This window comes from Triturus cristatus, chromosome 2_2 (assembly GCF_964204655.1).
Source record: "Triturus cristatus chromosome 2_2, aTriCri1.1, whole genome shotgun sequence".
In the NCBI taxonomy this organism is placed as follows: domain Eukaryota; kingdom Metazoa; phylum Chordata; class Amphibia; order Caudata; family Salamandridae; genus Triturus; species Triturus cristatus.
Genome location: NC_140582.1, coordinates 1,041,512,493 through 1,041,536,633, shown reverse-complemented (window position 1 = coordinate 1,041,536,633; position 24,141 = coordinate 1,041,512,493). Strand labels below are relative to the sequence as shown.

Below are 24,141 nucleotides of genomic sequence, written 5' to 3'. Positions count from 1 at the left end.
CAGCATACTATGGCCTCCTCCTTCTCAGTTCCTGAGTTCTGCAAGAGGCTGAAGACGTGATTGTTGGAATAACTCAGCGGGCTATCATTCGCCCAATCACATGCTCAAGCGCCTGGATACCCTCACAGGTTATTAGTGCACTCTACAAGTCTACATGACATGACATGCTGAATTATTCAGTCTTGAAATAGGGGTGACAAGAAAAAATAATATATACATCTCAGGGTTGATAGAACTTACCTTCAGGTTGTTTTTGCCAGATCCTGCTCTGAGACAATCTTCACCCCCGTCAGATGGAGGCCATCTAGCTCTGTTTCACCCTAATTGGACTGAATTTCTAGATAGCAGGAAATTGTAGAAGGATACTTTGTTTTGGGATGTGATGTCTCTGTTGTCATAGGTCATTTGGCAACCGTGAGCATTTCCTGGCACAAATGTTCTGTCAAAGCTAACATTGCTTCTGTTGCATTTGCTAGCATGTACTCTACAGAAATATGTTCAGAGACTGCTACATGGGCTATTACTACACCAAGTTTGAAGACACCACACTCTCCTCAAAGCTACTTACTATTCTGGCAAACATAATTAATGTTCACGCATTACCTTTCGAATTCCAGCTTTTCTACTTCAGCCTTCCTCTTGCTGGGGAATCTGCCATTAGTTTGTAATAGTATGCATCCATCACATAGAAGTGGTATACAATTACTCGTAATATACATCATTACTCTTTGTCTAAGCCTGTTAGGTTCTCAAGACCTTCCTTGTTAGCGCGACACCATCAAGGCATTGTCAAGCAATCAGTACTCAGGAGTGTATCTGTTGGACTTGGCCCTTCTGGCAAGTTCACCCCTAGAACTTTTTGCATTTATCCTAGCCTTTTCCTTATGGTGTATTAGTGGATTTAGGCCTCTAGGCGCTTTAACACTGTGTCCCAGTGTAAAGTGCATGCGCTCTGGGTTACATTGAGTGAGACTGGCCTGCCCTCCCATAGGAATGCATGGGGGAATGTATGTGTCCCTGGTAGTTCCTGATGCGTGGGGAGTGCAGGTGCGAGTTTGGTATGTGCGGACACGTGTGATGAAATGCTGCGCAATGATGTGTGCGGCGTCAATGTACCTAGTGTGGAAGTGCCACTTCTGGAAGTTGGCATTTATGTGTGCAGTGCGAGATGAGTGCCTTGTCTGGCGATTGGCTGGCTGAGGTTATGTGATGGGCTAGGGAATCCCCAGAGTCAGGAGGAGTCACCCAGTGGTGAAAGGGGAGATCAGCAGCCAGATGGGTGGGAGGAGTACACCTGGGACCTGAATAGGGCTGGGCTTTCCCCACACAATGCTGGCTCCGCCCCCTGTGGTGCGACTGATGACCCTGGCCTGTTCTGTGAATAGGGAGAGGGGCTGAGCAAAACAAAGTGCTCAGGAACCAGTTGTATCTGGTTCGCCCCTTCCCTGCACCTTTGGAAACAAAGGGAAATGGTGTATAAAAGAAGGGGCTGTGGCCCCAGAAAAAGGTTCCGTGTTCCTGTTCCTGACGGAGGAGGGGGCTTGCTGCTGCTGGGGCCCAGGAGGGACCGCCATGGGGGCTGCCTCCCTGCTGGAGGACCCTGTGTGCTGGCCCCTGGGCCCAGCTCTGCCCCTGACACCTCTCCTGGACTTGTTCTCCTTTGCTGCAGGACTTTTGCCTGCTCCTAGCGCCTGGTGAGGGCTTTATTCCTTTATCAAGAGCCAAGCGCTTTATTTTTCGCCGAGGAGGAGCGAGCAGGCTTTGCAGCGCTGGGCTGCGATCTCCGCCGAGGGAATCCCGACGTAGGGATTCCCCCGTGATGCTGGTCTCGCGGGTGCCCACCCCGCATTTATCGTTATTTAGTGGGTACCTACCCCACATGGCCGCCTCTTTTTATATTTTAATAAGCGGGTGCCCACCCCGCTGTACGTGGTCATGAAGGAGGGAGACTACCCCTCATTGCTGCCAAGATCGCCGCTGCCGCCCGCGGCCCGCCTGGTTGTGGGCGGGGCCGCCGGACGGAAGCGCCAGCGTACGTGGTGACGCAGGGCTCCCATGCTCAAGGGAGAGCCCCGCGGTGATAGCCGGATGAAGGGAAGCCCCGGGTTCCAGGAGGGGGCCCGGGTGAAAAGGAGGAGGCGGAAGTGCGGGCTGGAAAAAGTCCCGGTCCCAGAAGCGGGACCGGGTGAAGAGGACCCTTCACCCCCAGCGCCGGTGAGTGAGGGCTCCAAGGGGGCCCGGGTGAAGATGGCAGCGCGGGGCTCCCAGGAGTGAGGGAAGCCCCGCGCCACATGAGAAGTGCTGCCGCCTCCAGAAGAGGAGTCCCCTGCGCCGGAGCCCGGTGAGTAAGGGCTGGGCAGGGGACAGGGCTGCACATCACTCGCGCTCCACCGAGGGAGCAGGCTGGGTGTTAGGTGCGAGGCACCGAGTCAGAGCGGCCCCGTGTGTGCAGTGGGCCGCTCCAACGAGGAGCACCTGCATCTTAGAGCGCCAGTGCGCTCCAACGAAGGGGCCATCATTATTGTTCAAGAGTCCCCTGAGGGGGACTCCAACGTCGGGGGCATTATTTTCTCAGAGCCCAGAGAGGCTCCAACGATGGGGCATAATTGTTTGTAGAGCCCAGAGAGGCTCCAACTTGGGGACATGTGTATGCTAAGAGCCTAGATGGCTCCAACGTTTGGGGACACATTCCATTTCAGCGCCAGTGCGCTCCACAGTACTGGGGGACATGGTGTGTGTAGAGCCTAGGTGGCTCCAACGTTTTTGGATACTGTTACTTCCCCAGCTGCGCAGCACTTAGTGCCAGCTGCAGCGTTTAGGCCCTGTTCTTGTCCCCAGCTGCCCAGCAAGTAGTGGGCAGCTGCTACGTTTAGGTTCTGGTGCGACCTGGACCCTAATGCGATTGAGGTGTTATTGTGATGCATATATTAATGCTTATGGTGTTTGAAAATGTACTGTGTGTAGTATGTTTTGCGCACCCTGTGTTAATGCTTATGGTGTTAGGAAATGTACTGTGTATAGTATGTTTTGCGCACCCTGTGTTATACCTCTAAATGTGGTCTTTATTGGTCATGAGGTTGTTCTTGCTAGTGACACTATGTCTCCCTGTGTGATGTACGCCCCTAGTGTAATTATACTTAGGTGCTTAGGTCTAATGCGTTAGACTTATGAGAAATTGCATAATGTGTTATGCCCCTGTGATGTATACAGGATAGGTTTTATACCTGATTCTAGTGTGATGACGCTGAGGTCATTATTGCGCCAGTAGTTACTCTACCGTGATAATTTGTGTTACAGTTAGTATATGTTCTACATTTACTATTGGTGATTTGTGCTGATTCTGACAGTGGTCCATGTGGCCCTGTCCCGTGTAAATAGTCCCTTGTAAAATTCTGCCCAGTGCCAGTTGGCACAGTGTAAATTGTGTGAATATTATCTAATGTGTTGTGGTATAATACAAAGGCTATATATAACCTTGTGTGGAGTTTCCTTTTGTGGTGGGCCTTGGGTGTTTTTGCTGTGTGCGCGCGCAAACGCTTTACACATTGCCTCCGGGATAAGCCTGACTGCTCGTGCCAAGCTACCAAGGGGGTGAGCAGGGGTTATCTTTGGTGTGTAACTCCCCAGCCCTGACTAGAGTGGTGGTTTCTGCCTGGCTTTGCCGCAAGCCCTAGCCAACCAGAAATCTCATTTCTAACAGTATCCATGTGATGGGATGCTGGGTTTAGTCGATGAGTCAGGTCTTGAGTCCCTTTCTGAAGTCAGTCAGTGAGGGTGATGTTCGGGGTGAGACGGTGTTCCCGGACTTGTTGGCGAGGTGGGTCAAGGAGGGGCCTCTGCTGTGTTTACGACAGGTGCACGATCTCTGGAAGATTGGTGGAAGTTCAGACGGTGGTTCATGTATGTTGGTCCTTGGTTGCAGAGTGCTTTGTAGGCGTGTGTCAGTAACTTGAATTGGCATCTTTTCTGGACAGAGAGCCTGTAGAGGTTTCTCAAGAGTTTGGTGATGTGGGACCATTGATCAGATTGAGTATCAGTCTGACTGCTTGGTTCTGTATTGTCTGGGGCCTTCTCATGAGGTGAGTGGTGGTTCCTTCGTACAGTGCATTGCCATAGTCCAGCTGGCTGGTGATTAAGGCTTGCATGACTGTTTTTCTCGGGCTGATGGGGAGCCGTTTGAAGATTCTTCGTAGCAAGCAGAGTGTGGAAGCAGGTGGATGTTTGTGTTGATCTGTTGTTTCATAGTGAGTTTGCCGTCTAGTATGATGCCAAGGTTACTGGTGTGTTCTTTTGGTGTGGGAGTGGGTCCAAATTCTGCTGGCCATCAGGTGTCATTCCAGAGGCAGGTGTGGTTACCGAAGATCACCACTTCTGTTTTGTCAGTGTAGAGCTTTAGACAGTTGTTTTTTATCCACTCTGCGACATTTTTCAAACAATTGTGGAAGTTGGTCTTAGTGGTGGTGGGCTCTGCTGAGAGTAAGGAGATGAGTTGGGTATTGTTCGCATAGGATATTATGTTGATTGTGGGTTCTGACGTTGCTGGCTAGAGGGCCATTGTAGGTGTTGAAGAGGTTTGTACTTAAGGATGAACATTTAGGGACGCCGCAGATGGTGCTTGTGGGTTCCGAGGTGAGGGAAGTAGGCAGATTCTCTGCGTTCGTCCCATGAAGAATAATGCAATCCACCTGAGTACATCTCCCTTGATCTCTATCTGGTGCAGTTTCTTAATGAGTGTATGGTGGGAAGCTGCAGAGAGGTGGAGGAGGATCAGGGCTGCCGATTCTCCCCTGTCGAGTAGAGCGCGGATGTTGTGAGTGGGGACAATCAGGGCTGTCTTGGTGCTGTGGTTGGTGTGGAAACTGGCTTGGGAGACCTCTAGCAGGTTGTTTCTCTCCAGGTGCTCGGTGAGCTGCCGGTTGATGGTCTTCTCCAGGACTTTGGTGGGGAAAGGGAGCAGAGAGATGGGGCGGCTGTTCTGGAGTTTGCTCGGGCTGGCAGAAGGTTTCTTGAGGAGAGGTATGACTTCTGCATGTTCCCATCCTTTGGGAGAGGAGGCTGTGGTGATGGATGCATTGAGGATGATGGTGAGTTGTTGGCTGATCCCGTTGCTTCCTAGGTTGAAGAGTCAGTTGGGGCAGGGGCCTGTGGGTATTTCCGAGTGGAGGGAGTTCATGATGGCTGTGGTATTCGGTATGGTGAGTTGCTGGCCTGGAGAGACTTCCGTTGGGGTGAGGAGGCTGAGGAGGTTGGTGGGTTGGGGTTTGAAATTCCTGTAGATGGTGGATATCTCATTGTGCAAGTGATTCGTTTGAGTGTTGAGTTCCAGTGCAGGAGGAATCATGTTCTCGGTGGTTGTTGGGCAGGAGAACTCTCTGATGATGCTTGCCTTTATGCGGTCTGCAAGGGTGTCCTTTTTTTGCGTCTTTGAGTCATTGTTGGTATTTGTTGAGGTCTGACTTGAAGGTGGCTCGGTCTGTGGCATCTGTCAGTGCGCCATCTCTGCCGGTGTGCCATCTTCTCTCCAGTTGTTTGCAGCTGTATTTCATTGCACTGAGTTCTGGTGTGTACCAACTGGCTTGTTTGGTGGATCTGCGGGTTTTGGATGTTTTGATGGTGGCAACTAGGCCGGCGGAGTTGGCGATCCAGGTGTTAAAGTTCTGGACTGCTTGTTCCAGGTTGTCTGTAGCATCGGGTTTAGTAGAGTTGAGGGCGTCCATCCATTGGTTCTGTGTCAATTTGCTCAAGCTGCAGAAAAAGGTGTTGGGGAGTGAGGGGCTGGAGGCAATGCGCAGTGTTCCTGCGATGGTGAAGTTGGCGATGGAGTGGTTAATACAGGTGAGTTCTGTGGCATGGCTGAATTTGACTCTGTCAGGGGTGGAGTAGGGGTGAGCCAGGCCTCTGTGATGAAGGTCACATCTGGGTTTAGGGTGGACATGGTGTCCCAGACTTCTGTGGCGTGTTTCCAGAAGAATCTAGCATTGATCAGGAGGCATCGGAGTGGTTCAGGGGTGGTCTCGTCCGGTGGGTGTGGCGTGGGTTTCACTGCGGGCGGGTGGTCCAACATTGCAGGTGAAGAGACAGCGGTGGCAGGTGAACAGTCCTGTTGTGGAACAAGGAGATTGAGGCCGCAGTTGTTGTGGTGTCTGGGGTCCAGGGCTCGAAGTTCTGCTGTGCACCAGTGGTGCGTCTGCTGCGCCCGAGCTGCGGCCTTCATTAAGTTGGTACAGGGAGGGACGCTGGGAAGGCAGGCTGCGGGAACGCCCGAAACAGGAGGAAGTGGCAAAAGTTAAGAAATCGAAAGGGAGTAAATAAAAGTGAACTAAACCGGCTGACAGGGCAGGCTGCTAATGACTGACGTTCGCAGGGAAGGAGCAGCCCTGATGTGTGTGCACAGTCCCATTTTAACATCAGCTCTGAATTCACAGATTTGACATTGGCATAGTGTTTTATCCACTAAGTGGAAGAGTATCTAACAGCTACCCATCAGAGAGATCCTGAGACTATACTTTCCATACCCCCAGGACACATTACCTTTGTCTGCACATTACCTGTATTTCTCCAACATTGGATCTTTTATATATTCACATGCTTGAATCATTCCCCGTCCTCTGAAGCTGATGCAGCAGTGGGACAGGCAGTCCTGAGAAACCTGTTTCAGTAAAGGTGAGCCTGCTTCCCACTTATGTATTATGTGTAGTACTTGCTATTCTGATTCAAGCATGTGAAAATATAAAAGATCCAGTGCTGGAGAAGAAATTAGTTACATACCTTTAACTTCCCACTTTTGTTATGTTTTAGAATGTGTAGTGCTTGCTATTCTGATTCAAGCATGTGAATATATAAAAGATCCAGTGCGGGAGAAGCAAGCAGTTGCATACCTGTAATTCTAGTTCTCCAACATTGGTATCTTGTATATATTCACATGCAACCATCCGTCCTCCGCAGTCAGAAGCTTATCCAATATTATTCTCATACTAGTGCTTTCAAATCTGAGCTATGGTGCCTCTAGGGGAAGTTAAAGAGCGTAAGCTTCCCCCTTATTGACTGAAGTTTGGGTTATTTCAAATGAACTGGATGTACTGCTAACTATACAATGTTGTTTCAGGCCTATGGCTATTTTACACTGTATACTGTTATTTTAATGTAGCAGGGTTTCCCAGCCTGATGACTGGTAATAATTTAAGTATGTGAATGTATGCAAGATACCAAGGTTGCAGATAAGCAACTCATTTCTTATTAATATATGTATTTGTGAATAATGCTAGATTTAAATTTTAGGTGAGTTTGATAACTTGAGAGAGAATATGATTTTTAGCATTGCAAATTTAGTTTTTTAGATGTAAACCCCTTGTTTTGCTGACTGATCGAAAGTTATTTTGTTCCTTTTCTCACTGTAAAGCACTGAAACAAACCCATTTATTGAAAAATATGGGCCACAGTAGACAATCCTCTGATGGAAGTGTGGATCGTTTCATAACCAGGGAAGAAGGTCTGGAGCCAGGAGAGCTTGACCACAAGGTTAGACTGAATATGTAACTTCTTTAAACGCTAAATTCGAAATGTGATCATTTATTTGAAAATGCATTTTAATAGCACATTTTGCCATGTTTTACGTTTAATTTGCCCTTTTATTCCTTAGCCTTCCAGAATTAAAGGTGACATCGGCCAATACACAGATGGGAACACTGCTCCTCTGGTTCACTGTGTGCGTCTCTTATCCGCTTCATTTCTGCTAACTGGAGAGAAGGGGGGTATGTTTTATTAGTTTAAAATTAATCCATCCCTACCCTTGCCTCTTATTTTCAACTATTGTACATTCACATCATTTATATTTTTCCGTACTTGCATAAAGTATTGATTTATGAACCACACATATAGTGTCTTGGATGTATCTTTCATCTTTTAGGACTTTATTGAGTTTTTTCAAAGACAATAAACTTAAAAAAATTACATTCACTGTTACTCAAAAAGAAAAACAAAGTAAATAAATAAGGCGCAGGTCACATACAGAGCACAAAATATCGCTAACATAATTTAAGGAAGAAGAAAAGGGTCGATGGCATTTCAAGTGCAGAGCAGCAACTGTACAATAGCAGCATCCCCTGGGGAGACATATTCTTAACAATAAAACAATAACCCCACATTGGCATCGCAGTGGTCAACCACCACCTCTTCAGAAAAGTACCACTGGCGGGCTGTCGGTAATTTAACGTCCCACATTAGTCCGCTGCATCCATAGCAGCGATACGTTTGGATTCCTGGTATTGAGCAAAGAGGCCCCAGAAGCTTAAGGGACGGGAGGAAGGAGGGAGCAGTTCACTGTACACGTCTGATTGGGTATTACAGTACACCATGTCTCTTTCCCATTCTGCAACTGTTGGTAAAGGCCCCCGCATCCATCCCATGGCAAGTCCGCGTCTGTCCAAGAGAAGGGCCATTGATATCAATTTACTCAGGTGTTTTCGCGAGGGTTTCGTGTATCCCAGTAATGCAAGTAAAGGATCAGGTGTGATAGGGGAGCCTACAATGGCAGTGAGAGTAGCAAAAATTTGAAGCCAAAACTCTGCCACCGGAGGACATAATCATGCCAAATGGTAGAAGCCAGCACCCGGGCTATCGCAACGTTCACAGCAATCAGTCACGTAACCCATATCTGTGCAATCGTTCCGGCGTGTAGTGTACCCTATTAAGAAATTTAAGGTGAGCCAGTCTATGCCTGCCATTAAGAGATTTTGCGGGTGATTTCACAGCAGTAGAACCAAACAGCATCCGAGAGCATCCCCCCCAATATCAGCCTGCCAAGCCAATCGAGCTTTGGTGTATGGGGATATCTTAGTCTGTAAGGCCGAAGCAGATAGTTTAGAGACCAACTTGACTGGGGACTGAGATCGGAGTAAGAAGGACAGCGGAGAAGAGTCCATAGGTTCCGCTAAGTCCTCACCCAATACCTACCGTAGCGCATGCTTCGTACGAAAAAACTTAAACTGCGTTAATGCAGAAGGTTGCTCTCTGTTCGCAACGACCTCATCCCAGCTGACCATCTTACCATCTCGAAAGAAATCCCCAGTACAGACAACCCAAGACTGTGCAGAGCACGGAGGACGCCTCTGTCCGAACTAAAAATGAACCAGTGGTACCACTCTATACGCAAGCGCAGCGAATACAGCTGAGCTCCAGCAAACATGCCCAGCAGAGCATGCCATGCATGAGCAACTGAGTTCACAGAGTCAAGGACACCACAGGGACCTCCAAGCATGTGTGTTGTAAGGCGCCGAACACCGTGCGAAGATTCTGCAAAAGCGTACGGCCTGGAATAAAACCGGCCTGTTCGGTCCCAATTAACTGAGGCAATAGAGGGGCAAGACGGTTTGCCAGTATCTTAGCAAATATCTTAGCGTTCACATTCAACAACGAAAGCGGACTATAAGAGGAACAGAGGCTTGAATCTTTATCTGGCTTCAGTAAGGTAACGATCAAGGCCTCCCGCATTGTCTGAGGCATAATCCCAGCGGCGCCGATGTCTTGAAACAGCACAGCCAACTGGGCAGTCAATAGATCGCTAAAGGCTTTATAAAACACGACTGTGAGTCCGTCTTGTCCAGGCGCACTGCCTTCCCTCATAGAGTTCAACACCAGTCGGATTTCCTGCAGCTCTATAGGGCGCATAAGAAACTCCCTATGCCAGTTTTGTAACCAAGGAAGTTCAATATACTTCAGAGAATGTGTAATGTCCGCATCGCTAGGGGTGACCTTAGAGCTATAGAGCTCCTGATAGTAATGGCCGAACTGATCAGCGACAGCCACCGGATCCGACTCAGTGGAGCCGGAATCTGAAGACAATACAGGAACACAACCGGATCTCACCCTACGCCTCGCCATGGCCGCCAGGACCGAACCCGGCCGATCCGCCTCCCCATAAACACTCGCTGTAGCATATTTTCCCCATGTGCTTAACCTCGGCTTCTGCCTCTTCGTTAAGGAGGTCCTGCAGTCGAGGAGAGGACCCCCGAGACAGTTCGTCCTCTAAAGCGGCGATCCAGATTTCCAACAGCGCCATCCTGCCACGGATGGAACGGAGTACCCCTGTATGTTTGCTGATAGTTATCCCTCTGATGTAAAGCTTAAAAGATTCCCAGACTGTGGAATAAGAAGCCACTGAGCCGACGTTTAACTTGAAGAACTCCGAAATGGCATCACCAAGCTCCGCCTTAAAGGCCGCATCTAGCAACGAATGGGGGGGGAAACTCCACAGGAAAGGGGGAGGCCCGCGTGGAGGAACCGATAGTCAGAAAGATAGGCGAGTGGTCCGAGAGCGTCCGCGCCAACACTTCACAATTCTGCACTGTAGACAATAAGGAGTGCGAGATGAGCCAGTAGTCAATACGTGTGTGTACGTCGTGTGGAGCGGAATAGTGTGTGAATCTGCCCCTGTCCCCCGAACGAGCCCTCCACACATCAACCACCTGCAACAGTAGAGACACATCAGCGATCGCCCTAGCAGCAGCCGAAGGAGGCCTCGGAGGACCCCTAGAGCGGTCCAATAGTGGGTCCAATACACAATTAAAGTCCCCACCCCAAACTATAGAAGAAGGGGCCTGAGATTGTATAGCCCGGGAGAGAGTATGATAAAACTGTGGATCGTCATGGTTCGGGCCATAGGAATTAACTACCAATAAATTTGTTGAGAAATTATAGCAGCAAGTGATGGTGTATCTGCCAGACCGGTCCGCCTCGCAGCGGTCCATCCGGAGCTTCGCACCAGGATTAACCCAGGTTAGGACTGCCCTAGAATGTGAAGTAAAACAGACTGCTACTTGTCAGTAGGCTGCAGCCGGGGTGGAGGTGCGTCTCCTGCATGAGAGCGATGTCCACCTTCTTTCTTTTCAGATAAGCTATAATTTTTCGCACTTTTCTATGGTCATTAAGACCCCTAACATTCCACGTCAAAAGTTTCCAACCTTTTCGATTAGACATACGGACCAGCAATTAACAAGTAAAATAAGCAATTGTCAGTGCCATTAACAGCTAGAAATGGTTGCCCCACCTCCCGGTGCGAGATATTATAACCTGCACATACAACCTGCAAAAAGAAAATACCAAAGACCTACAGAAAAAAACCCCACTTTGCCACCCCCCCCGCCCACGCCTTGCAGACCCCAACCAAGCAAGAGCAACCCTCAACCCTCCCAAAAAGGTACCCTAACCAATATACACAAAAGAAAAGAAAATAAAGACCACCAACATCAACCCTAATGACATTCTCAACAGCAATGGGTAACGCTTAGGGGCGGATGTTACCCAACAATCTCGAGCAGCAGGTCCCGAGAACCATTTTTACTGTACGCAAATAGAAGGCCTTAAACGGTGAGGATGCACTGCAAAGGGGGCCATAGGCCAACAATATAGCAATAGGTAGCAGTTATGAATAGGCATCAAAAAGAAACGCATAGCTGCAGGCAGCCAACAGCTTCAACATAAGGAGAAGAGACCCCACTACCTCTGTGGCCAGAGAAACCGAAACGGAGCTCCGACAGACAAACATCGTCCAATAGCAGGGAAAAAAAACAGCTCCGCCCCCACAGCGCAATAGAGAACAAAGCAAGGACAAGGTTATAAATGACATTAAACAGGATTGTTAACACAAATGGAGAAACAGCGTGGACTCAGTGCCTTGGCAGTCAGTCATTATCGTCAAGGTCATGCGACGAGGCCGCGTCTCCCGCAGCTGCACCATGGTCTGTCTTAGGCTTACCAGCTATCACCCAGGCCCACAGGGCTTTTTGCAGGGACTGCGGATCAGAGAAAACTCTGGGTTTGCCATCAAAGAGAACCTTCAGCCTTGCGGGGTATAGCATGGCATACTCGATGTGATGATCACGCAGTTTGCGTTTAAGGGGGGCAAACTGCTTCCGAGCCTCCTGAAACTTGACGGTAAAGTGAGGGAAGAGAGAGAGTGAGGAACCTTCATACCACAGATTTCCCAGTTATCTCGCCTTATGCAGTGCTGCATCCCTGTCGCGGTAGTTGAGAAGCTTAGCTATAATGGACCGTGGGGGAGCGCCCGGCTGCGGTCTGGGGCCAAGCGAGCGATGCGCCCTCTCCACCACAAACATACATGGCAGAGAACGTTTCAGCCTCAAGCAGTGTTTTAAGGCGCTGCGCCACGAAGAGTTCCATGGTGCCCGTAGCTGTGGATTCAAGAAGGCCCACAATGCGGAGATTGCACCGCCTCGACCACGCCACCAAATCCTCAGCCCTATCCTGCAGCCAGTGCCTTCTCAACTTGTCGGTGGGCAGCGTTGGTGTCAGTCTGGGCCTCCTTGGCTTCAGTTCTACAACGTTCCACCATATCCAGGCGCTCCGCATGTTTATCTACTCTTTGTCATTCTATCCATCCTATAGGCGAGCGTGTCTATCGTGGCGTCTATGGCTGTCAGACCACGCTGCATAGATGCTATAATGTGCTTAATGTCACTCACTGGCTCTTCATTGGAGTTATCTGAGTCGGCCATCGTGGACTCCGCCGTCTCCTCATGGCACTTCGACTTGCGCTGCTCTAAGGTAATCTTTGGCTGGGACTTGTCTGGCTTGCCCATCGTGGCTCCAACGCTGCGCGCAATGGGTACTGTAGGTGAATATCTGGGACCAAGAAACACCACACTGCAGATCAGCGGCACAGTACTAATGAAAGGTTATGCCTGCCAAAGGGCATGTGGCGAAGTCACAAGCCGCGCTGCCAGCCAGCAAACGCCCCACCGAGGGGCGGCGGCTGCCCAGCGAGGCACGCCCTCAGGCGCGGAGAAGCCAGGCCTCAATCCGTCAGTAGAGGGACCATGCAGTATATCACAGTGGACCGGCTGCCCAGATATCCAGAGCAGGCACTGTATCCAGGCGCAACGCGGGTATCGCAGAGGATCAGCATCGCGGGGCAAGATGGGCAGCAGCGGGAGGCCGAGATCAGGCAGGGCCGCGCCGCTACCAGCTGGCTCGCGCCCACCAGGTCTGATCCACACCGCCGAAATGCGGGCCGAGGATCGTCTAAGCACTCCGCTCACCTGATCCCAGCTGATCACATCGGTGGCTCACCACAGAACAGCGATGGCGGCAGGAAAGCTCCTGTGGCCCACGGCGCCCCCGCCGGCCGCAGCCGCCACCAGGTACAGCAGGATGCCGCGGCGCGCACGCCAGCCACGCAACCAGGCCGCGCGCCGCCGCCAGCCTCAGCGGCTCGGATCTCGCGATCTAATGGCACCAGACCTGACCAAGACCCCTCGGGGGGGGGGGGAGTCAGCAGGGCATTTCCTGGTGATCGAAGCACTGCCCATTTGAGCGATTGAGGCAGCTAATGATGCAGGATTGTAACGGTGGATGGCGGAGCTTGTTTACCGAGCGGCCATCTTGAAGCCGGGCAAGCTCCGCCCCCCCATCTTTTAGGACTATTCATGATTACGTTAATGTTATGTTGGTACATTTGTATTTAGGTTAGACAGATAAAAAAAAAAAAAGTAAGTGACATATAATTTTAAATCGACTTCGAGTAAAGGAATGAAAGCCGCTGCCTCGTGTTACATCTGACATCTCTTGTCTGCTGCCTCCACATGCAATCGAGAACTGTAATTTATTTTAATAGTCTCGATCTTGATATTGTGTATTGTGCTTACTTTAAACCTTTCATCGGACAATGTTGGACGGTCAAGGAGAAAAGAGTTAGAAAGGGGCCTTTCGCCAGACAATGCCGCTGACCGCGGCCCCCGCAGGGGGCCACTAGAGCGGTCGGCGCCCTAGTGTCGCCTGGGCACCGGTCACCCCTCCCTGCCTCCCCCTCCTGGGGGGCAGGGACTCCGGCCGGTGTCCCCCTCCTCTTTCCTGCCCGGAAGTGACGCGACGGGCGTCACTTCCGGGGCTCCTCTGGGCGTGGGGGGAGGCTATATAACCCTCCCCCACCATGCCGGCGACCTCTTGTCGCCTCGCACGCCTCCTGGAGAGGCCGTGTGTCTGTCGCCTCACACGCCTCATTGGGAGGTCTTCACTTGTTCCCCCCCCCGCTGGACACGATGTTAGCTGGCTGGTTCGTTGTTACGTTCGGTCGGAGCGTTCCTTTGCGGTGAGTTTTGTGTGACTCGGGGGCAGGTTGTTGCCACGGGCCGTGGTCCTCCTATGTGGGTTCGGATGCCTGGCATCCATTTTTTGTCCTGGGGGAACAATTGAGCGCGAGTCGGGACCGGCAGTCTGTCGGGGGCGCAGGCTCCCAGCGTGGTTCAGGGCACAGAGCGGTGTCAGGTTAGACCGAGGCCGATGGGCAGAGAGCAAGAGCTGCTGTCCCGGCAGCCTGGTGGGGGCAACCAGCGCGGCTGCCTTGGTTTGTGGGGCTGGGCCGTGTCCCTTCGGCGGCTCTGTTGAAGAGGTTAGGACCAGAGCAGGCAGCGCTTCGTACGCGCGGTGCCTGAATTAACGTATGTTTGTTGGGTGGCTAATTAGGTGATTGGTGGCTCTGGGATCGGTATGTGCCTTTGTCGGAATGAAATGGAAATCCATTAGACGATGTTTAATGCCCAGCAGGTTGCAGGCAAATGCTACAGGCGAATCATGTTGTTGAGGTAAAGATCGCCTAAGCTGTTGGAAGGCCCAGAAACTAAGGCTGTAAACCAACATGCCGGTCTACATGGCAGCGATCGCTACAGCCGCCTTGCACAGTATGAGTTTACATGCACTGTTGAATAGTCGCACCTAACGTTTAGAGAGGAACGTGTAATATAACTTTCTGCCGGAAATCCAGAACCGGTAGAAACTGCACACAGCTTGCAAAAGTAAAACATACGAATAGGCAAGTGGAAGTTTCCGGTTTGATGTGGGCCAGTTTTCTACTGCACTTTGTGTATACATTTCAAAAGGCTTCCCTTGCCCTACCGGGCAGCTAGACACGGCAAGGAATCGTGAAGTGAGATTGACTTTGTGGCAGGGTAGGACATTGAGTGTCACGGAGTGCATTTCAGCGGAGGGATTTCCGCAAATAGCTTCCAAGGCTCTAGCATGGGGTGCCGGTGAGCACATGCGATGAGTCTTCGCCCCCCCCACCCCCCCCTTTAGGGGGGAGGGGGTGGTTTTCTTTGCCTCTTGCCTCCGGGATTGCTTTTCGGTGGGGACCCCCCAATCTGCATGCGCGGTGGGGGCGACTCACCGCGGACACACACGCAGTCGCGTGAAGCTGCAGCCACGCTGTTCATGGAGCTGGGAGGCGGTACGGGTGCGGTTCGAGGCGCAGCTGTGTGTGTCCCATGGAGACTGCTGTGCGCTGCGCCGAGGGGAGGGCCCTGAGTTCCGTTTGGACCCGTGGGGGTCTACCATACAAGGATTAATTATCGCAGATCAATGGATAGTTTTAGGGGGCTGTTCGCCTCGCACGCCTCATGGAGAGGCCGTGTGTCGTCCCGTCGGCAGCGTCTTCGTTGTCCTGAGGTGTGGTGGTACTTTGTGCGCCGTTGCGCGACATCGCTCACGGTGGGTGCGGCGATAACACCCATCCCCCCCGCCCCGTCCCTGGGCGGCACAAAAGTGTGCGGGTGCTATGGTACGGCGAGCCTTGAGGGGGCGCTGCAAGCTCGTTGCAGGCACGAATGGCGGGGTTGCCGACATTTTATCGGTGCTAGGCGAGTGATCCTCATAGGGCAGTGAGGGGCTGGGCGGCCTTGCCACAATCTGCCGTTTTAGACACGCCGTCGACGCCGTTTGGTTTGGCGTAGTGCTGGTTTCCCTTAATGCAGTAAGGCGACCGCCAGCAGAGGAGGAGCAGGTTCGTGGTTGTAGTCGCTTTGGTTAATGGTTAAGGTCTGAGGCTTATTCTAAAGGTTACAGGTTCGATTCCCTTTGAGTCTGTTCAGCTAGACCTCTTTTTAAGTATGTATTACCCCGCAGAGTAAAACTCTTCTCATCATATGTTGGGTTTTTCGGATTGCATGTCATATATCTGTTTGCCGGCAGTGAGCCTTTGCCTGCGTGCGAGGGGGTAGTCCGAGGCCAGTTGGGGGGCAATTTGTACTAGTCTTGTGCCCCCCCCCCCCCTTCTTTGTTTGCAAACGAGGGCGTTGGTCTCCAGTCTTATGATGAGGTGAATGTCACGACTTGGACTCCCCTGGTTAGGCGGATGCACGCTATTTAGATTTGCCCTGGGGATGCGGGTCCAACCCCAGACAGCCTTACAAGCCTTCGCGTTCCCTGGTTGTCGCCGATGCAGCCCCGCCTGATGCGCCGCCTGTGGGGTCGGAACGGATCCTCGACGGGCGGCTGAGCGTCACTGGGAGGGCAGCGGGGCCTCCTCGCCTAGGTGCGCGGCTGGGTACGGTTCGGCTCGGACCTCGTGTTTTGTGCACCCGGTACCAAGTGGCGGTTGTCATGCGCGGGCCTTCCTTCGCGCAAGAGAAGTTTTGCCAGGGGTGAGCCAGGCCTGCCAGTCGGGCGCGGGGAGCAGAGCCTCTGGCTTGGCCGTGAGGGGGGTTTGAGGGGATGCGAAGGGCAGGTGGATCAGCCCCCGGTCTGGTGGCGCGTGGAGTGGGCATCGTGGTTTTGCGCCCTATAGCCAGGCCGCCTAGACCGCTCACGCTTTGGGTCAGTGGTTGCCTTCGGCGGTGAGTTCTGCCCCCCCCCTCTTTTCTGGGTGCCGTAGCCCGGGGACCGCTAGCATGCCCCCTGTCTTGCGCTTAGTCGCTGCGAGTGCCCGGGCATCGCGCCCTCCCCCCTCACCTACAGTCATGTAGAGTAGGTGGCCTTAAGGCCAGCGCTGCAGACTTCGGGCGCTGGGGAACCGGGGTCGAGTCCCTGCGTTGGCTCAGCATCATGGATGCTGGGCCGTGCCTACCCAATATGAATTTGTCCTTAAGGGGTGAGGATGTGGTCTGGCGGCGACTCGGACGACTTTGGTGCTGGAAACCAGAGTTCAAGCCTTGGGGTCGAATCTTGTGATTCCGGGCAAATCACGTATTAGCGCCGTGCCCAAAATGGGTAAAGTAAATACGGTGCCCTTGCCAAGCGCTCCAATACCTTCCGGTCGAGTTCGCGCTATATACTATGCAACAAAACATAACGCGCATATATCAAATTACATTTCGTGTGACGCAACTGGAATCTAGCAGAGAGCTCCAAAACCTTCGGGTCGAGTTCGCACTGTATATACAATCTTACCGCCTAGCTCGGAAGGTTGATTTTGTGTTGCGTGGGGGACTGCATGGAGAGGAACCGCGATGTGGTCCTGCACGGCCTGTGTCCCCCCTGGGTTCGGGGTTGCTCGCCGTGGCAGCCGCTTGGAAGTTGCGGCCTGTTTTGTTTCCAACTCCTTTTGGACTGCAAACTGGGGGTGGTCGCCTTGCATGGTACTGAGATGCAGCGGGCGTTGGGCTAGCGGCGGCAAGTGCGGGCTATTATTTCCCCCTGTGGTGTACCACGTGGCCCTTACCCAGTGGTTTCCCGGGGGGAGGGTCTTTAGGTTGACCTGTGCGCCCTGGGACCCCTGACTGTTATGCGACGGGGGTTTTATCTTCAGGCCGAGGGGGCGGCAGGGGCCACCCCCATAATTGACTGCTTTGTCCCGAGGCAGAGGCAGTAAGAGCAACGCATGGGAAAGGCCCGCGGCATGAGGAGCCCAGGCTCAAAGCGAGTGACCGATTAAGAAATTGAACTAGGCTAAGGGCTGTAATGAGGGCACTGGTGAGTTATAATGGTAAGGCATTGCAGTCTGTTCGGGCACTTACGCGGGTTCTAGCGAGCATGTAAGTTGCCCTGTGCTGTATTAGGGGGGTGCCACCAAGGTAACCATGTTTGATGTGATCCTTATTATAGCGTTAATAAGGTTGTGGATCGGGACAAGCTTCATTGGGCACAAGCCGCTCTCATGATTGAAATGGTTGAGATCCCATGGAACTTGATGTGATTCACCCCTCCCCCCTTTGAGGTATGCTTGTTATTAGGATACTTTCTGGCGTGTTATCGCGGTGGCCTTACTGGTAAACTCAGTCCATTGCGGTGATTGATCACCCAGAGCATGATCAGTGTTGTGATCACCTAGACATGTGCGCATTTACGACTCTCCTCGACTCCTTGTGCCTAGTCGGCAGTGTAGTGTTTACGCTCCTACCACATGTAAGCGCTGCCGGCCCATCCCGTTCCTCTGCGTGCAGTTTCTACGCACGTTGTGTAATTGGTTCATCTCTGGATGTGACGCCCACATTACACACCACTGGATGCACCATGAGCTTGGCATGTCACTGATCACAGGACTCTGCGCCCGTTGTCTCTCTGCATTGTTCCCTTGGGAAGAGATCCTTCCAATGCTGCTTCACGTTGATGTCATGCTCAGGTTCTTGAAAATAATCCAGCAGTGGTTGAGATACAACTTCGGTGTTCCATGATTCCGGCTTGGCGAGTATAAATGCCTGTGGAGTACCCCGGTCTCTGGTCTTCATTTAGTTAGCTTTCGTGGCTTCAACTCCATGTTTTCATTTCCTGTAGGTACAGGGATAGCTCTTCTATAGCCAAGGTCACATTGGGTTTACTTTGGAATCGGGTTGTTCGATGTAGACCTCGGTGTCCTGCCGGCGCTGGGGAGGCGTGCGCCGTGAGAAGACTATTTCGTATTATTCCATTCAGTGATGTTTCACTGCTTGGCATACTAGGTCCTTTGGACATCAGAAGTTGGGCATGTGGTCCTTATCAATGTCTTTTATGCAGGTACTGCGGTTGGAAAAAGGTAAAAGGGGTTGTCTGTTTTGGCCGGGAACGGCAAGCTTGGTTTCAGCTTTCTCCACGAACAAGGGTGCATTATCGGCCTAGAACCCACGTATACTTCCCGGGGCTCTGCCCGCGCCTAGGAGGGCCATTACCACACAAACCACAGGGGGAGAGGTCGTATATGACACCACAGACTTGATCAGTGATATTACCAGGGTCTTCCCTTGTCCCAATTTAGACTAAAGTTACGGTCTGGCTAAGGGTTGGCAGAGGATAGTTATGTTGTTCCTGCATGCACCAATCTCGCAGTATGAGGTAAAACATTTTGTCTCCAGGCGTGGATTGTGCGCCGCCATTCCGTTTCTAATGGGCCCCCGTTTCCCGCACCATGATCACGCGTAGGTGTCTGGTCTGGCTGTTGTGAAGTTGATTAGTGTGTGGGTTCATTTGCGGTTGAACTCGCTATTAATCGAAGGGAGACAGTTAAGGAATGTTCAACACGTTAGGTGACAGTCCCACCATGTCAGAATGGAAGCAACCGCAGTAGGCTACGCAGGGAAGCTAGAATTTTGCTTCATTTTTCTTATACACTTGACAAGCATTGTTAAGCGAAAGGTACTGGCGTGTAGTGAGGCACGGTGTTTGGGTTGGTACACGGAGGCAATGCCATGAGAGGCTAAGCTACAGCCTGCCACGCGACCGGCTAACAGCCCAAGGGTGTGAGTCCTGCGAGGTCTTGGGGCACAGCAGGGCCCCTGCCAGGCATTGACAGAAGTACATACATCCTCCTGTTATTACCGGTATTGCGTTCCTCAACCCCTCACCTCCGACACTTAAATGGAACAGACCCCGGCTCTCCAGCAACACCGTGCCAGGGGGGCATGTGCGCTACGTAGACACAGGGCTCCAACCATAAGGGTGCTGAGTAGCAAAACCAGTAAATAGGTTTAAGAGGTGTGTCTCTAGCCTCACAGCTGTGTGAAACCACTACCGTTAGAGGTGCGCCCAGGTGAGAATGGGGCGCTTCTTAAGGTTCGGAGGACCACTGCGGTTTGTGGAATCTTCCAGCAGAACCACTGGTAGTGTACTGGAGCTAGCAGGGAAATGGGAACCTAGGATACTGACACTGCACCTCGTTTGGTGGGGTTGCGGTCAGCCAACAGAGTGTGCTGCCGTCCCAATAATGGGGGTAGCAGCGTGTCAAACACAATGGGACACTATGTCAATAAAACATTTGGCACGCCCAGTGCGTAACTAATACTAAACTTCAACGGAGCAGGTAATTTGACACCGCTGGGGATGCCCTGGCCTGGCGGTGGGTACCCCCCCACCCCCCCTCCATGGTCACCCTCTTATCTGGGGGAATTCTAGGATGGGTAAAGTAGGATTTAGCCAATCCGTAATGCGTGTATCATGCCGCAGGCAATGCGCCTGCTTAAGTCAGACAGATTCGATAAGCCAGTATGCCTGGGGGGTTTTCACCACAGAAGGAGTTGAACGGGCATAATTCCCATAAGGAATAAGGGATACATGGCTAGGGCATGAGGGTCCCTTGCACAGGGCCACACTCTTTCAAGTCATGGACACTCCTGCACGGCAGGATGTATCAAACAACGTGACTGTCAAAGGTTAAATAGAATCCCTCTCGCCAGAATAGCTAGAGCAGCCAGGCGGGTGGGGGAGTGGTCACTTAGCTATCGGGCTGCTGTCCCATAGTTGGGCATGCAGGTTTTCAGGCGCACCTGGTGCTAGGAGAATGGAAGCTAGGTGAGATCACCACATAGACGGGGCCTTGCGAGCCTGGGGGTCGGCGGTCCCCCCGCCCAGAGCTGGCTCGGGGCTGAGGCAAGTGAAGCAGGAAGAGGTGCGGTGCCGCGACCAGGGCGACTGGCTCCAGAAGCTGGGGATCACGGCTCGCCCCCCCTGCGCCTGCGGCAGTTTAGCCTAGCACCATGTGATTCTGGGCAATAGTTTGCTTAATCTTTCCAACGGGCCCCAGCGCTTAGAGACCCTCACGGGTGATTGCTCGCGCTTCACAAATGTGGATTATTATTAGTGGAACGTTCACGCTTGGGGGCGAATTGCCCTTGGCACTACTTCCCAGGCCTGACAGGCCTCTTGTTTCAGCAGACACTATCTGACCCAGGATAGCGTCAAGGGCTTGGGATGTAAATGGGGCCATCTATAACCAGCAGGGATGGTTCTCTTTTATCTGGGTGCAGGAAGCTCCAGACAGGAGAGGTGGCAGGTAGGACTATAGCTGTTTGGGTGGGGGGCTCTGGCGGCGACAGTGGCCGCCTCCAGAGCTGTTGCGGAGTTACAGGGCGATCTGGAAGCAGGCCGGTACCAAGGATACCTCTGCGCGGCACCATAGGGGGTGCCAGAGCCAAATCAGAGGAGCCTCATGGGAGGGTCCCGGAAGCCGTGTCGGCGCCCCGCTAGTCCTTCGGGCGGTTGTGGGCCTGAACAACCGGGGGTTTGCTATGCTACGCTCCGCCCCGGGAAGTGGCGTGAGTAGAAGTTACCAATAGTCACGTGATCCTGGAAGAGAATCACTTGGACGGCAGCAAGGAAGAATGAGTTAGAAAGGGGTGATGTTAAGGGAGCTCTAGAGCCACTTTGATTTAGAAAGGCACAGCTGTGACAAACGGCAGAAGGAGCCTGAGAACATTATTTGACTTTGGAGCAGGAAAGATTTCTTGCCTCTTCTGCTTTGCGCAACACAGGCTCCTGCCCTTGGCAGTTAAATTGAAAATTGATGCATGTCTTGCCTCACATTCCGTACACCTCACTAGCCTCAACTCGAATTCCTTCAAATTCTCATAGTCCATGGTGCAGACGTTGAAGGAAACTAACTTTTGGTCCGCGATTACCCTGTGTGAGAGTGATTTTCTGTGTCACACTATGCAAATAATAAACGCCGTTAAAGCGTATATAGATATTGCAAACTTCTGCTTTCATTTGCTAGAAACCAGTGGCTTACATTAGCTTATGCAAAAATAACAATCCTTGTCTCTGCACATCGTGTTTTACTATATTGTAGTGTCTATCTGGTGAGTCTTAGCATACCCGAAGAGAATGGCCACTTCAGCATCTGGCTAATGTAGGTTATTGTAGCAGGTCAGTGTATTCTGCAGCACAGCTTGTTGGTAAAAGCCGCTTCAATTACTTTAGACTTTGAAAACAAAATCCACTTGTCAATCGTGATAATTCAATTAGAACATATTTATTAGCATTTGTACACGTTTGGGCTCCATTATTCTATATATGCTCATTTAACTGTTCCTCTGAGCCCCAATGCATTTCAGGAGTTTGCCTATCATCAGGGGACTTCTAGCAACAACAAATAATTTATCCTGTGGATTACTAAAAGGGATTAAACCTGCGATTCAGTGTAATAAACTCTGTACAACTTATTTAGTCACTGTGTAAATTTCATAGTATATTGGTTTCTAGGCTTTCGTATACATGTCAGCTGTGATACCTAACACAATATACTGGTCAGGTTAATTGCCTGATATTTTCTTGTCAAGATAATGGTGAAGGGAAACCACAAAGTATAGGAAACAAAGTGTAGATCATGTGGGGAAAAGATGACCTTGCAATGACTTATGTAAAAACTATGGAACATAGGACTGCAACATATACCTAAAAGGTTCCACTTGGGAATGGTAATCCAAAAATAAAAATAAAACATAAAATGGTAATATCTGTATCAAATGGATGCTATCATGTAGTGGGGTGGACAACTCCATTGATTTGTGGGTGCAACAACGGCACTAAGATAACAAAATCAGGCTATAGCGTTGCGTGGTAATATGTTTTGGTTTCTAAAAGTTAATTAGCTGCTATGAGGTGAAAGTGTTTCACCATGCTCATTAGCCTAGACCACTGAAAGGTGTGGTCAGCCAGGAGGCATATGAATATGTGCTTGTGTGGTCTGTGGTAAGGTTCTGTTAGCTGATCATGTTAATAGTTGGCAGCTAAGGGGACATAGTATGTAAACGTTCAGGAATGGCCCGCTAATACAGAACGTGGTGGATTGTATTGTCCAAAGGTGCTCTGGTTTGGAATGTCAGAAGCACTCAAGGCACAGGCACGTCTCCCTAAAGTGAACTTTAAGGTTGCATTTTATCCAGGACTCCTTCCCACTCATCAGACGTTAGTGGAAATAAAGAACACTATTAACATGCAATAATACCTTGCTAATGGCTCTTAAGGAGCTACCAAAGAAACCCAATCACATTTTGACCCAATATAGATCTGCGCTGAGGCATTGACTCCTCCCAGGCCTATTCAGATTCAACTCTGTCAAGGTTTTGCCATGGCTGCTGGCAGTATTACCTAGCTACAAAGGTGGCCAGAAACAGCTGCAAGGAATTATTTTAAAGATTAATTACTGTGGTCTATTTTCAAAGCTTTTCTGCAGGATTACTCCGTGTCTGTGCATGCTTACTGTTGTCATGAACTGTGATCTTCAGTTCCAAAGTTTGAATCTATCTCAGTAAATTGAATAAAATTAAATTGGAAAATGCCCTTGCTTAAGGATTTTATAATCTATAGTGACCACTTGGCAGACAAGCCAATGTGGTAAGCAAAAATATAGGGATAGTATTCCTTTTTCATCATATTTATGACGCCATTTGACTTCGGTTTTCTTTTTTACCCGTTTGCAAACAATATTAGGACATCTTAGCCCATTCTTCTCTGGCAAAAACGAACACTCAATATCTCCTTTTCCAAAACATAGTTGGGAGCTACATTGACTTTACTCGTTAAACTGGAAAAGGCCTCTTCAGTGTCCTTCCATTATATCTCCATATTCCCAAAACTGTCTTGAAAATCGTAAGTAAATTGGTCTCCAGTAGAATTGGCAATTTCATAACCCATCTAATTCACACCATTCATGCCAGCTTCATTGTCATCTCTGGCAGGTGATACAGTGTGAGAAGATGTTTCACCTGGGGCAAGACTCCGGAGCAACTTAAGCAGGAATGTCTGCTATTGGCACTTGAAGCAGAAGAGACCTTTATCTGGGTACAGTGCGTCTTTGTCAGTGCAATTCTCTTTCTGCCAAGATCTAGGGCCTTAGATAGCAAATTACAGACAGATTCCACCTCAGATGTTCAAGTAAATGGTTTCTTCTCTGACCATGGGGGAGAGAGTGTTGCAGCTTTCCTTTTTGCAGTTTTTATTAGTCTGGTGGCCGAAATGATATGATCAGTCACAGCCATGAAGGTAATCTGGATTTTAGGAGTGGCCAGTCATGTATCCCTTTGCATGGAAAATGTCCTGTTGTCTTCCTGTATGCGACAGACAAATTAACCTCTATCTCTGGATATAAACTCAATGTCATTAAAACTGAATGGTTGCACCTTGATAAATAGCGACAGGGACACCTATTAAATGCCTTACTAATTAGCA

General features: G+C 50.8%; 1 protein-coding gene across 2 annotated transcripts in view; it reads left to right on the top strand.

Annotated features, from left to right (window-relative positions):
* The window catches only part of HTT (huntingtin), a 2,065,683-nt gene that overhangs the window by 533,381 nt on the left and 1,508,161 nt on the right, over positions 1–24,141 (top strand). For both annotated transcript variants that reach the window (XM_085642500.1, XM_085642499.1), the window contains 2 exons: positions 7,400–7,518; positions 7,640–7,751. In XM_085642500.1, coding sequence (XP_085498626.1) covers positions 7,400–7,518; positions 7,640–7,751 — 231 coding nt within the window. The remainder of the gene's footprint in view (positions 1–7,399; positions 7,519–7,639; positions 7,752–24,141) is intronic.